Genomic DNA, 15,520 nt, shown 5'->3' with positions numbered 1-15,520 from the left:
CATCTTCACCCGTGCATCCGGGTTGCGAGTCCCGCGGGAGTGGGCGTTCCTCACAGGCTGTTGATTGACGTTTTGCCCAAAAACGAGCTCTCCCCCCGTCGCGTAAGCCGCGTCACGATTGGCGAAAGGAGCCGAACGGCGAGTCGGCGCTATACTGCGCATGCGCATCGCCGTTCGGCTCCTTTCGCCAATCGTGACGCGGCTTACGCGACGGGGGGAGAGCTCGTTTTTGGGCAAAACGTCAATCAACAGCCTGTGAGGAACGCCCACTCCCGCGGGACTCGCAACCCGGATGGACGGGTGAATATGCTGTACCCAGGTATGTACAGCAGGAAAAAAATATTAAGAGCATTAATCGTGATGGAATGTGGGGGAGCAGTGGAATAAAAAAAAGTTGTTTTTAAGGGGGAACCACCGCTTTAACCATTTTTCATAAAACTGTTTTTGGGGGTTTCATTTGTGCAGATTTAGAATGCCTGTCAGGTTTTTCACAACTTCTGGATCATCACTTTGTTGGTTGAACTACATGGACTTATCTTTTTAACCTGACTATGTAACTATTAAGTGGAGTATCTTTAAAGAGGGGGATTTTGACAGCTGACACCATAGTTCACTATATTGCCAGCAGTGTTGTGTCCGTAGGGTCTTAGTCCGTAGGGTTCAATATTGAGTTGGCCCACCCTTTGCAGCTATAACAGCTTCAACTCTTCTGGGAAGGCCACCCACAAGGTTTAGGATTGTGTCTATGGGAATGTTTGACCATTCTTCCAGAAGCGCACTTGTGAGGTCAGGTGGATGAGAAGGCCTGGCTCTCAGTTTCCGCTCAAATTCATCCCAAAGGTGTTCTATTGGGTTGAGGTCAGGACTCTGTGCATGCCAGTCAAGTTCCTCCACCCCAAACTCTCTCATCCATGGCTTTATCGTCCTTTCTTTGTGCCATGGTCCACATTATTTGGTGCAGGGTGGATTATGGTGTGGGGTGGTTTTTCAGAGGTTGGGCTTGACCCCTTAGTTCTGGCTTGCAGTCTCAACTATAAGTAATCCCAAAGGGGTTCTATTGGGTTGAGGTCAGGACTCTTTGCAGGCCAGTCAAGTTCCTTCATCCTCGTCCTGACCTCAACCCGATAAAACACTTTTGGGATAAATTGGAGCCGAGACTGCGAGCCAGTCCTTCTCTCCAACATCCATGCCTGACTTCACAAATGTGCTCCTGGAAGAATGGTCAAACATTCCAATAGACACACTCCTAAACCTTGTGGGCGGCCTTCCCAGAAGAGTTGAAGCTGTTATAGCTGCAAAGGTTGGGCCAACTCATTATTGAACCCTACGAACCAAGACTGGGATGCCATTTAAGTTCATGTGCGTGTAAAGGCAAGAAGCATAATACTTTTGGCCATATAGTGTAGATGTCCTCAATAGACTATTTCCCCTCTAGCTTTAGACTGTGGTAAATGTTTAGGCTGCTTTCACACTGAGGCGGTTTTCAGGCATTTTAGCATTGGAAATGGCCTCCAACGCCTGAAAACCGCCTCACCATTAATTTCAGTGTGACTTTCACACTGGGGCGGTGCGCTTGCGGGACTTTCTGAAAAGTCCTGCAAGCAGCATCTTTGTCATGGTTTGGGAGAAGTGTATACACCGCTCCCATGCTTGAAAAAGGAGCGCGCTTAGCCAATCACAAGCGCTAGCTCCGAAACGTTGTTGCATTCTAGTGACGTCATCGCGACTCACGCTGCGCTCCATGCCTCGTTCTCAACAGTGTAACTGCACCAGCAGCCTGTGCTGCTCTATGGGCGGTGCTACACAGAGTGGGGACAAGAGCAAATATCAGCCATAACATCCAGCGCGATAGGATGCCAGTCTAGGGATCAGTTACAGGATCTACATGCCGGATCTTCAATATTTTAATGTAAGTGGATGCTGTTCACCTATAAGTTATTAAAGCTTTTTTTTGTAAACTTGGAGGCGCCTTCTCTTCTGTATGTGTATCAGCTGAGGCCAGTCACTTCACTGGGTATATAAGGGTTTTAGAGACAGCTTATCAGGGCTGTATTGAAGGTGGTGGAAAACGGCAGTAAATACTGGCAAGGGATTGTTCATAGCTGGACCACACCCAAAACAGAAAAAAGCATTTTTGGTTTGCCCTTGATGAAAAGCCAGCTTTTCTTATGGAAATGTGATGATTAGATAATTGTGTGCTTAGTTTCTAGTGCAATTAAAAATCATGGACTATAGTCTGCTGCTGGGAATCCATGATGTCTCCAGAGCAGAGCAAGAGGAGGAAGAAGAGATGGACGAAGAGGATGCTGAAACGGAGGGTCCAGGACAATACGTCGCTGTTGGTTCTTATGGGACTTCCCCAGAAGGAATTGCAGGATACCTGAACTCGCATAAACCTCTGGGCCCTGGAGAATTTGACCCTTACATTGATGTATATGCAGTCAAAAGCTCTGATGGTAAGTCTGCTTTTCTTTCTGATACTCATGATTTTGGTTTTATGGGATATTTCTCTCATTAGGAGAGGGTGCCATAGGAAGTGATAAGCTGGACTTGACACCACCTTAATCCCTTGGTAGTATTTAAAAATAAAATGGGGTTCCATCCTATGCGTCTCCTGACAATGGTATGGTAAAGAAGTAGTGGTATTACTGTGTTTTCACGCCATCATTAATTGAACTATTGTGATCTAGTGAAAAAGCAGAATGCATAAGAATGAATAGATTTTTTCTCAGGTGGTGATTCAATATTGCATAATATAATTGTTTTGTATTCTATCAAGTCAGCAGTTGGAGCTGTATTTTGCTTTTCGTTTGTGAAGTATTGTATAATCATCATAGGAGCATTTCATCCATTATTAGAGGTTTTGATCGGATAAGTGAGACCTCAAAGCAAGTAGTGTCTTCTGTGTGTCTCACAAGACAGGATTGACAGCACTGCTTGGGATTTCATTGCACTGTTGTCATCCCACTAAAGAAAGTTGGGAGGTGACTAAATTTTTGGCAGGATCTCCAGTGTTTTTTTTTTTTTTAGCATGTGCAGCAATTTTAAGGCAACAACATGAGGAAATGTGCATGTAATGGAGAACTGCACACCCACACCTTAACCTTAAAACAGGATTTTGGAAGAGTTTAGAGATGAGGTATCCAATGCTCTGAGTATTGTGGAAGTTCAGGTTCTTTCACCCATTTTCTTTGCAGAGCTCGCCAGTAGCTGGAAATCTGGGGTGTTCTGCAAAGGACTTTGCAAACCAGAGCTTTCAGGGTTGCTGTGTATATACCCCTATATTTTTCTTTGCCTTTTACTTTTCTTTTTGGTGAACAGTATATGGTAAGTGACTTTGTCTACCACCATGAAGACATGGATAGTGGAAGTGTTGTGGCAACAGGGCAACCTAGCAAGCTCTAATAGCACTTTCCATTAATAGACCCTGACATTTTAAGGTGCTGTGTAAAAGGAGTTGTAAATGCAGAAGGTTTTTCATCTTCATGCATTCTGTGCATGAAGATGAGCCTTCTGTGTGTAGCAGCCTCCCCAGCACCCCCTAATACTTACCTGAGCCCCATCTCTGTCCAGCGATGTCCATGAGTCCCTCAGCCGTCTGGGACTTTCCCTCCTGATTGGCTGAGACACAGCAGCGGCATTATTGGCTCCCTCTGCTCTCGATCAGTCAGTTAGCCAATAAGTGGAGAGGGGGCGGGCCGAACGATCGCACCGTGTCTGAATGGACACCTGGAGCTGCAGCTCGGCTCGGATGCCCCCATAGCAAACTGCTTGCTGTGGGGGCACTATTAAAAAAACAAAAGAGAGACTTTACAGTCGCTTTAAGAATCTAAAATGTGTTGGTACTCAAAGATGACTGCTGTTAGAGGAAGAAAGACAAAAAGAGGGAAGCGCCTCTGAGTATACTGCTTTTAATTTAAAACATAAAAATATATATCCAGCACTTACATCATAATAATATGGTGCAGTCGTGGAGGCTGGCGTGCATCTGTAGCAGACAGTCCGCAAAGCGTCAGAGCTGGGCAGCCGGAGAGAGCCGGGGAGAGAGACGGCTGAGTCCTGGTTGTTGTGCCGCTGCTGGGCAATGGATTCGTCAGCTGTTGCGTGACGTCAGGTCGGACGGTGGCTGAGGGGGACCACAACGCGTTTCAGAGCCGGCGCACGGAAAAGACCAGCGCGCTCCTTTTTCAAGTGGCTGTTAGAGGAAGAAGACATCATTTTCAGGGTTTGACAAATTTGCTTGGAATCTAGGAGCCAGCTAAAAAAGTTAGGAGCCAGAAAACGCTCCCCGTCCCGCCAAGCTTGCGCGCAGAAGCAAACGCATACGTGAGTAGCGCCCGCATATGTAAATGATATTCAAACCACACATGTGAGGTATCGCCGCGATTGGTAGAGCGAGAGAAATAATTCTAGCCCTAGACCTCCTCTGTAACTCAAAACAAGCAACCCTTTAGAATTTTTTAAACATCGCCTATGGGGATTTCTTTATCGTACATCACGGGACACAGAGCGGCATTCATTACTATATGGGTTATATGGAGTACCTTCAGGTGTAGACACTGGCAATCTCAAACAGGAAATGCCCCTCCCTATATAACCCCCTCCCATAGGAGGAGTACCTCAGTTTTTCCGCCAGTGTCTTAGGTGTTAGTCATGGTTTAGCTTGCCTCCACATCCTTGGGATTAGGTGAGCTAACCGGTTCTGTCCAAAAAAGCCTCAGCGCTAAAGTGGTCAGTAACCGGACCCCAAACCCTTGGGGTATAGCCCATAATGCTTTTCTTTTTAGAGAGCTGGACCCTGGGCCCAGAACTTAGAAACCTTTGGGTGCCTAATGTTTCTGTTGCCAGAGTGCTATATGGGCCCAGGACAGTGGATCCTTCATAGGAACCCAGGGCCTGAAGGTCTAGACATCCCCACCGAGATGGGGGAAGATTGGGCCTCTTGCTTGGCAAAGTCCTGCGGCATGGAGCAGGTAAGTGAGGGGAAAACTTGCGGAACTTGGTTCTTAGCAGGTTTTTTCTGGGGGGTCACAGGGGACATGCCTAAAGTTATGCACTGCATCTGGCAAACTAGTCACATATCATAAAGATAGAATGGCTCTATATGTATTATTCCCCATAAGATGTGACCTCCCTTGTAGTGTTGGAAAAGCATTGAGTGGGGCCTGTGTGATATAAAAGTATATGTGTGTGTCAGAGAGCTGTGCTTACCTGCAAGCCTCCAGGCGATGCTCCATTCAGTCTTCCTCCTCACGGCCTGCAAAGCAGGCAAAACGCTGACCTCCTCATGGTTCCAGGCTGCAGGCTGCAGTTTGCTGGAGCAGAGAGGTCCCTTCCTCCCAACCCCACCCCCCCCCTGTCGGGAGGGGCATTTCCTGTTTGAGATTGCTGGGGGGGAAGGGCGGGTCAGTGGCTTAAGGAAGGGGCGGCCCTTCCTTGTTTGTTCCATATAGCTCATTCAATACTTTGGAACTGAGGAGGAAAGACCAGAACGGCAAGCACGGGGCGCCGAGGACACACAGTGGCCAGAAAGAATATTGCAGTCTTCAGAAAGACTGTTTTCAAGCCTAGGAATAGGCTGTTTCTTTTCCATCTCATAGTTTTTCTTGCAATACTACTCAGGGGGACAGAATGTTTTTTCTTTCCTAGATTTGAAAAAAAAAAAAAAAAAAAAAAAAGATTTTTTTTTTGAAAAAAAAAAAAAAAAAAAAAAAAAAAGTGTCATCTAGGGGAGAGGAAGCATTTTTTTATCCCCCAAACAGGTGTTTGGGCATTTAACTATTTATAAGTCCCAGGTACCAATAAGTAGCAGGTGTACCTCGGTATTGTACCATGGCATCAAAAAACAAGGGTACAAGAGGTGGGGATTCCCCCAGAGAGTCTGAGGTCTCGGACAAAGCTATGCCGCTGCTTTCCCCACAGGGAGCCTTGGGGCCATCGGGATCTGGGGCTGGAGCTGACGCGGGTCAGTCCAACCCTAAGATGGTCACGGAGGAGGTATTACTCACCTCTTTAAAAGAGATGCAGAAAAGCATGGGTAAAATGATAGCCGCAGCTATGCGGGGCAGTAAGCGGAATAGATCTCCGTCGCCCGAGCGCGGACCCTCAGAAGAGGAGGTCCTTTCCTCAGGGGAATTGGACGACCTCTTGGACAAGGACCAAGTAGGTTCAGGGATCGAGGATCCGGATACAGAGGAGTCTGGGGCAGTCTCCCTGAGGGAGAGCTGGTGGATTCAAGGATTGTCGGACTTGGTCCATAGGGCATTCAACTTGCCAGTACCAGATCTCCAGGTATCGACGGTTTCAGCTTTGGGCTCACTGAGGGCGCCTCAAAGCAATGCTGTGTTTCCGATCCATCCTCTATTAGAGGGAGTTTTGTTCCAAGATTGGAACAAGCCAGATAAGATCTTCTTACCACCTAAGAAGTTCTCTGTCCTATATCCTATGGAAGAAAAATTTTCCAAAAGATGGGCTACTCCTGCAGTGGACGCAGCCATCTCATGTGTTAACAAATCGTTAACATGCCCTGTAGAAAACATACAGGTGTTCAAGGATCCAGTTGATAAGCGCTTGGAAGCACTACTTAAGAACTCCTTCACTACTGCAGGGGCAGTAGTACAGCCAGCTGTGGCTGCGATTGGGGTCGCTCAAGCATTATCGGATCAATTTAAGCAGATGCTTAAACTTATTCCTGCCCAGCAGGCAGAAGAATTTTCGGATGTCCCTAAGGCCATATGTTTTACGGTAGACGCAATCAAGGATTCTATCCAGCAAGCGTCACGTTTATCGTTATCCCTTATCCATATGAGAAGACTCTTATGGTTAAAAAGCTGGGAGGCTGAGCCCCCATGCAAGAAGCTCCTGGTAGGGTTCCCCTTCCATGGAGGACGACTCTTCGGAGAAGACCTAGATAAATACATTCAGACCATTTCAAACGGCAAGAGTACTCTCTTGCCAACTAAGAAGAAGGTTCAGGGGCCTGCGTTTAAACGACAGTATTCCCCTGGGCAGGGGCCCTCTAATGCCAAGCAGTATCGACGGCCTCCTGCAAAAGCAAACTTCGGCTTCAACAGCAAATCACAAGGACAGGCTGTTAGAGGCAAAAGGCAGTGGTTTCGCAAACCAGCAAAACCAGCCCCCAAGCCAACCTTATGAAGGGGCGCCCCCACCCACGAAGGTGGGGGGAAGGCTGCGACTCTTTTCAGAGATTTGGGAAGCCAGCATTCCCGACGAGTGGGTACGGTCTTCCGTGGCCACAGGCTACAAATTAGATTTCCTAAGGTTTCCTCCTCCTCATTTCCAGAAGTCGAGGATTCCAAACGATCCGGAAAAGGGAGCCGCATTAAGATCGGCATTAGATCATCTACTTTCCCAGGAAGTAATAGTAGAGGTACCAGTCCTGGAACAGGGGCTGGGTTTCTACTCCAACCTATTCATCATCCCAAAATCCAATGGAGATGTCAGGCCAATTTTGGACCTAAAGATGGTAAATGCATATCTAAAGATCCGCTCATTTCGGATGGAATCCGTGCGGTCAGCAGCTGCCACACTCCAGAAGGACGACTTCATGGCGTCCATAGACATAAAGGATGCCTACCTTCATGTTCCAATTTATCAGCCACATCAAAGATATCTACGCTTCATGGTGGCTTCGCGTCACTTCCAATTCGTGGCGCTTCCCTTCGGGTTGGCTACGGCCCCCCGGGTGTTCACGAAGGTCCTAGCTCCGATCCTAGCCAAGCTAAGGATCCAAGGGGTCACGATCCTAGCATACCTGGACGACCTCCTAGTCATAGACCACTCGTCTCCCGGCTTGGAGCGAGCAGTGGCCCTCACGGTCCAATACCTCGAGAGGTTCGGCTGGGTCCTAAATCGAGAAAAGTCAGCTTTCCAGCCCACAAGGCAGTTGGAATATCTCGGCATTAGATTAGACACAGAACAACAAGGAGTGTTCCTACCTCTGAGGAAGGTAAAAGCCATCAAGGAATTAATCCTACTGGTTCTAAGCACTCGCATCCTACAGGCAGCCATCCTGTCAGCATGGAGCAGAAGGCCACAGGCCTTGGATATCCCGTTGCCGCTCTTATCAAGAGTCCGACAAAGTCTGTGTTGGTGGTTAGACCCTCAGAATCTACTGAAGGGGAAGTCTTTCAGCCCAGTGGCTTGGAAGATAGTGACCACAGATGCCAGCCTGACGGGCTGGGGAGCAATTTTGGATGGTTGCACTCGCCAAGGTACTTGGGCAAAGCCAGAGAAGCAGTTGCCCATCAACATCTTGGAGCTCAGAGCTGCTCGACTAGCCCTCAGGGCTTGGACGTCAAAATTGCAGGGGTTCCCGGTGAGAATTCAATCAGACAATGCCACGGCCGTGGCATACATAAATCACCAAGGGGGAACCAGGAGTCAAGCCGCTCAGAGAGAGGTGAGCTTGATTCTCCTATGGGCAGAGGCGCATGTGCCCTGCATATCGGCAATATTCATTCCAGGAGTGGACAACTTTCAGGCGGACTTCTTAAGCCGCCAGACTCTATGGCCGGGGGAATGGTCTCTGCATCCACAAGTCTTTCAAGCACTCTGCCAAAGATAGGGAGTGCCGGACGTGGATATCATGGCATCGAGACTCAACAAGAAACTAGACAGGTTCATATCCCGCTCAAGGGATCCGATGGCCTGCGGAACCGATGCGTTGGTTTGCCCTTGGCATCAGTTCAAACTTCTTTATGCGTTTCCCCCGCTCCAGTTACTACCCCGCCTGCTGCGCAGGATCCGGGTGGAACACATACCAGTCATCCTGGTAGCTCCAGCATGGCCCAGAAGGGCATGGTACTCACTCATCCTAAAGATGGTAGTGGGAGACCCTTGGACTCTTCCTCTACGGCCAGACCTGCTATCGCAAGGTCCGATCCTCCACCCTGCCTTACGGCATCTAAATTTGACGGCCTGGAAGCTGAATCCCTGATTCTCAGGGGTAGAGGTCTGTCTCAGAAAGTAGTCTCTACCCTAATCAGAGCCAGGAAACCGGTCTCTAGGGTGATTTATTACAGGGTCTGGAAGGCCTATGTAGGCTGGTGTGAGTCCAAGCGATGGCTTTCTCGCAAATTTACCATCGATAGAGTATTAAGTTTTCTCCAGCTAGGAGTGGATAAAGGATTGGCATTAAGCACAATCAAAGGACAGATTTCTGCTCTGTCAGTGTGGTTTCAGCGGCCGCTGGCCACCCACTCGCTGGTTAAGACCTTCCTTCAAGGGGTCTTACGTATTAGACCTCCAGTTAAATCCCCGCTTTGTCCGTGGGATTTAAATCTTGTTCTGTCAAGTTTACAGAAACAACCGTTTGAGCCGTTGGCTGAAATTCCTTTGGTTCTACTGACAAGGAAGTTAGTATTTTTGGTTGCCATAGTTTCCGCAAGAAGAGTTTCGGAGCTAGCGGCCTTATCCTGTAAGGAACCATATCTTGTTTTTCATAAGGACAGGGTCGTTCTCCGCCCTCATCCTTCCTACCGAAGGTCATATCCAGTTTTCATTTGAACCAGGATTTGGTATTACCATCCTTCTTCCCTAAACCTACTTCCAGAAAGGAAGGGTTGCTGCATACCTTGGATATTGTCAGGGCCATGAAGGCCTATCTTAAAGCTACAAAGAAGATCCGGAAAACAGATGTGCTGTTCATTCTACCGGATGGGCCCAAGAAGGGGCAGGCAGCTGCAAAGTCCACCATTTCTAGGTGGATTAAGCAATTAATCACTCAGGCCTACGGCTTGAAAGGGTTGCCTCCTCCAGTATCATTAAAGGCTCATTCTACTAGAGCCATGGGCGCCTCCTGGGCAGCACACCACCAGATCTCTATGGCTCAAGTTTGCAAGGCGGCAACCTGGTCTTCTGTCCACACGTTTACAAAATTCTACAAGTTGGACGTAAGAAGGAATACTGATACTGCCTTCGGGCAGGCAGTGCTGCAGGCTGCAGTTTGAGACCCTCGGATTCCGGGGGCTCCTCTTTTTTGAGTTAAATTTAAAATTTAAAATTATTTTTCTCAACTAAGTTGGATTTATTATGATTTGAGTATATCTCTAAATTAAATCCTTTTGTCTTGGAGATGTTCTCCCTCCCCTCATTGTAAGCATTGCTTTGGGACATCCCATATAGTAATGAATGCCGCTCTGTGTCCCGTGATGTACGATAAAGAAAAAGAGATTTTTAATACAGCTTACCTGTAAAATCTTTTTCTTGGAGTACATCACGGGACACAGAGCTCCCACCCCTCTTTTTTGAGGACCATTTTGGGAGGCATACTGCTTGCTACAAAACTGAGGTACTCCTCCTATGGGAGGGGGTTATATAGGGAGGGGCATTTCCTGTTTGAGATTGCCAGTGTCTACACCTGAAGGTACTCCATATAACCCATATAGTAATGAATGCCGCTCTGTGTCCCGTGATGTACTCCAAGAAAAAGATTTTACAGGTAAGCTGTATTAAAAATCTCTTTTTTATTCTCTAGAGTGTTAGAATAAAAAATATATATGTTTGGGGGCTCTAATTAGAGGGAAAGAGATGGCAGTGAAAAAATACATTAGAATTGCTGGTTTAATTGTCATGCCAACGGCCACCACAAGATGGCGCCAGATCACAGAAGGAAGCTTAGGCCTGCAGAAGGGCGCAAAGTCGTGGCCTCAATTACCGGCCAGGCGCAGGCCTGCCGTGTTCGCGCGGTGGGGGCACGGAGACACAGGATGGGGTATCCTGTGTCTCCATGCGCCCCCACCTCGCGAGCGCGTCGGGCCGCGCCGGCCGGTAATTACCGGGCGCCTGGTCACTATTTCTTGTCGCAATTGCGACCGGACGCCCGCATTTTGTCGAACCCTGATGTGTGTGTGTGTGTGTGTGTGTGTGTGTGTATATATATATATGTGTATGTGTGTGTGTGTGTGTATGTGTGTGTGTGTGTGTGTGTGTGTATGTGTGTGTGTGTGTGTGTATATATATATATATATATATATATATATATATATATATATATATATATATATATATATATATACTTAAAGGGGGCTCCCAGATTCCGATAAGCCCCCCGCCCGCAGACCCCGACGGCCAGGGTTGTCGGGAAGAGGCCCTGTCCTTATCAACATGGGGACAGGGTGCTTTGGGGTGGGGGGGCCTCAGGGCGCCCCCCTGCCCCAGAGCACCCAACCACCCATGTTGAGGGCATGCGGCCGGGCGGCGTGCTTGGATACGAGTATGGTATGGATTGTGGGGAACCCCCGCGCCGTTTTTTCGGCGTAGGGGGTTTTCCTTACAATTCATACCAGACCTAAGGGCCTTTTATGCCCCTGGGGGGGGGAACCCATGCCAGTTTTTTATTTAAAATTTGGCGTGGAGTTCCCCCTCATGATTCATACCAAATGCTGCGGCTAGAATTGGCAGGAATCCAAGTCGGATTCCCGTCCCTTCTATGACGGTTTTATCCCATCGCGGCGAGCCGGCTCGGCACTGGCTCCCGCGACGGGGCTCGTAGGTGGTCAATCTCAACGAGAAAGGGAGCGAGATTGACACAATATCGCGGTCACCTACTGTATATGAATGCCGCTGGCCTAAACTATGTACATATGAATGCTGCCGCTATTGACATATGAATTCTCCTGTTTACATATGAATGATGGTTATTTATATGTAAACACAGGGTCTGCAGGTGAGTCATCTGTACACTACAATAGGGCAGAGCTGGGCAGCATTAGTAGCGGCACTTCACACTGAGATATCAGGACACAGCGAAAGACTAAAACTTCAAGAGACAAGGGAATTTGAACTGGGATAGTTGGCAAGTATGAGGCCGCTGCTTTGGGCCCCACAACAATGACAGGGCCCAGGGCAGCTTCCCCTTTTGCCCTGCCTTAAAGCTGGCCCTGCTAAAACTGTTACCTGTGGCCTTGCACTATTATCAGAATGGCTTTGTGGATATGTTTCCTCAGATCTCCTACTTTTGAGGCTGAGAAGTCACTTTTTCCCCTCCAGTTCCAAGCCTAAAGCTGGCTATACAGTATTAAAAAAAATTCGAGCGAGGTGTGTGTGTGTGTGTGTGTGTGTGTGTGTGTGTGTGTGTGTATATATTGACAGGGAATTTGCTGTTTTTTTCAGATCTGGAAATAAAAATAATTTCCAGTCAAGAAGCAGTTGAAGACATGTAAGCATTTTTTTCGGCCTCAAAGTTCAGCAGGAAGGTAAAACGCAAGGAAAAGGGAAACCATTGTCTTTCCAGAAGCCCAAAGGTAGGAGTGGAGTGCTCTTCAAGCTTCCTCTGACTTCCGGAAAGTCGCAGTGACTCCTTCATCCTAGTCGGAGGAAGACTCCAGGAGTTTTTTCCGCAGTGGAGAGGCATTACACCAAACCAATTTATTCTAAACATGCTCTCCCAGGGAGATGTGATCGAATTCATGGAGGAACCTGCAAAAAGCTTCTTGGTGATAAACGCCCCAAGGGATCCAGCCAAGGCTCTCACCATGAAGTGAAGTCCCTAATCCATGAACGGAGATCCTTGTAGGGACCGGAACAAGGACTCTCTGGGGAGTTCTTCCAAGGGTTCTACTCACACTTTTTCCTCGTTCAGAAACCATCAGGCAAGTTCTATCTCATCCTAAATCTCAAGAAGCTAAATCGATCTGTACAGAATATTTTGGATGGATTCAATTTTCGCAGTCAAAAGCCTCCTGAACTAAGGGTGCTACATGGCATCAATAGACTTACAGGATGCCTACATGACCTTTTGCTTTCAGGTCCCAAAAAATATCTGAGGTTGGCACTGAAAGTAAGGAAAAAGGTGGTACATCTGCAGTTCAGAGCACTCCCATTTTGGTCTGTCATCGTCCCCAAGAGTGTTCACAAAGGTAATGGCCGAAGCAATGGCACCTTTGTGTCTAGAAGGAATCTCAGTGATTCCTTATCTGGACGACCTGTTTTTTTTTTCTCCAACCAGAGAAAAGCTTTAGAAAAACTTGGTCAGAGCTCGTGCCCTACCTAGAGTTCAAAAGTTGGATCTTAAACCTCCAGAAGTCAAATCTGATTCCCTCACAGGTGTTATTCTTGGGGTACCCGATCAACTCGGTGGAACAAAAGGAGAAAAAGCTGGTGTAAGTAGTGTCATTGTTGCAGTCCAATCAACTCCTGTCCATCAGGAAGGTCATGCCAGCATTGGGAACTCTGACCTCTTCCATACCTGCAATTCAGTGGACAAGACTTCACTTCAGACCCCTGCACAGTTTCTTGTTAAAAGTCTGGGATCAACAGCAAGATTCGATAGTGAGGATCCCCACCTCGGTGAAAAGAAGTCTTTGGTGGTGGAAGAACCAGACAAGGATTTTCACCAGGTCTGTTATGGTCCTTCTCGGTCCAGTTAAGGTTAACAATGGATGCTAGCTCCTGGGGTTGGGGCGCTGACATGAGAGCTCATGGTCCACAAGAGAAGCAGTAAGATCCTTGATTTGGAGGGAACTAAAAGCAATAGAAATGGCTTTGCTAACGTTTGCCAGAGAAGTGCCAGGACTTCGTATAAAGGTTCTGTCTGACAGGGGGCACCAGAAGCAGAGCTCTTCAGTGCCTAGCAGGAAGTATTCTAAGATGGGCATAGCTCCATATTCTATCCTTGTCTGTGGCCCATCTAAGAGTCTCTAAACAGGGTAGCGGACCTCCTCAGCAGAAACCAGGTGTACAAGGCAGAGTGAAGATTTAACCCAGAAATCTTCCATATGATCGTGAAGAAATGGGGGCAACCAAAAGTGTCTCTCTTCGCAACTCAGGAAAATGCCCAAGATAGCTTGGTTTACATCCCTTCCCCAGATGCAACTCGAAACGTATTGGCACCTTCCGTTGAGACAAGACCTGTTGATACAAGGTCCCTTCACCAGGAAGTAGCAAAGCTAAAGCTCACAGCTTGGCTTCTGACGAGCAGCTCCTAAGGAAGAAGGGGTTTTCCGATAGATTGGTTGCTGCCCTCCTATCTAGAAGAAAGTGTTACCAGAGAAATTTTATTCCAAAGTTTGGAAAGTTTTCAACTCCTGGTGTACTGCATCCAGCAGATCCTTAAAATTATATTTCTTCTATTTTAGAATTCCTGCAAGGAGGAGTGGATTAGGGCTTAGCAGTCAGTACCCTTAAAGTTAAGTTGTTGTGCTGGGGTTATTTTTGGAAAAATTAATCTCGTCAGTACCCCTAGTGATCAGGATCTTCAAGGCCCTTGCCTGGTCCAGACCGTTAGGGATCAGAAGCTGTCCAAAGTGGGACTTATCGATTGTTCTACAGGCCCTGACCAGGGAACCATTTAAACCCCTTAATTTGGCCTCCCTGAGACTGGTTACTTTTATAAACTGTTTTTTTTTTTTTTTTTTGCTATAACGACAGCTTGAAGAAATGGTGAGCTTCAAGCCCTGTCAATCAGGGAGCCATTTTTTTCCATTTTTGCAGGCCGAATTGTTTAAGACCGATCCTAATTTTTTACCGAAGGTCGCTTCGGTCCAAAATCGAGCTCGGGGAATACTTCATACGTTTTGCTCCATTCCATCGGGAAAGAAGAATAATTCCATACTTTGGATGTTAAAGCGGAGTTACACCCAAAATTGGAACTTCCGCTTATCCCACTCCTCACCCCCTTACATGCCACATTTGGCATGTAATTTTTTTGGGGGGGTGTGGGGGCTTCAGGAGGAGTGGGACTTCCTGTCCCACTTCCTCCTTCCACCGAGAGGCTGGTTAGGCGATTAAGCTTAATCGCCTACAGCTGCCCCTCCCTGTAGGCGATCGCCTAGGACACGTCACAGGTCCTAGGCGATCTCCTGTCCAATCAGACGGCGCCTGGCCGTGCCGCTCGCGCATGCGCAGTGGGTGCCCGGCCATGAAGCCGAAAGCTGTCACGGCCGGGTGCCCACAGTTGAAATCAAGACGCCGGCCGTGGAGGGGGGGGGGAGGAGCGGAGCCCCTGGAACGCTGGAGCAGGTAAGTGTATGTTTATTAAAAGCCAGCAGCTACACTTTTTGTAGCTGCTGACTTTTAATAAACATAAAAATTGGCTGGAACACCCCTTTAAGACTGCTTTTTTATGTTACCTGGAAGCCACTAAGGACTTTGGACGCATTATTTGTTTCATATGTTGGTAGTAAGAAAGGTAGACAAGCTACCAGAGGAACCATTGCCAGATGGTTGAGAATGGCAATCACAGAGGCCTATTCTCTTTCAGGCCAGAAGAGTCAAGTTGGTATTCGGGCTCATTCTACAAGAGCTTTGGCAGTGAGCTGGGTGCAAAGAGCTGGTACCACCCCCGAACAGATCTGTAAGGCAGCTACCTGGACGAGTCTGACAACCTTTGCCTGTCATAGGTTAGGCCTCCTGACGGCTGGGGACCAGGCAGGACAGTCATGCAGGCTGTTGTTCCCACCCTAAATGGGGAAAGTCTTGATTATCCTCTTGGGTGCTGTCCTGAAAGATGTTTTGGGAAAATTCAGTTGGACTTACTAACTTGGTTTCCCATCTTTCA

At 47.7% G+C, this 15,520-nt stretch overlaps 1 protein-coding gene across 2 annotated transcripts in view; it reads left to right on the top strand.

The window, feature by feature from the left end:
- Nucleotides 1-15,520, top strand: part of PIP4K2C (phosphatidylinositol-5-phosphate 4-kinase type 2 gamma) — a 100,847-nt gene that overhangs the window by 70,394 nt on the left and 14,933 nt on the right. For both annotated transcript variants that reach the window (XM_040340903.1, XM_040340902.1), the window contains exon 8: nucleotides 2,204-2,456. In XM_040340903.1, the coding sequence (XP_040196837.1) occupies nucleotides 2,204-2,456 (253 nt within the window). The remainder of the gene's footprint in view (nucleotides 1-2,203; nucleotides 2,457-15,520) is intronic.

This window comes from Rana temporaria, chromosome 2, assembly GCF_905171775.1.
Source record: "Rana temporaria chromosome 2, aRanTem1.1, whole genome shotgun sequence".
Taxonomy (NCBI): domain Eukaryota; kingdom Metazoa; phylum Chordata; class Amphibia; order Anura; family Ranidae; genus Rana; species Rana temporaria.
This window is presented reverse-complemented; position numbering and strand designations above follow the sequence as displayed.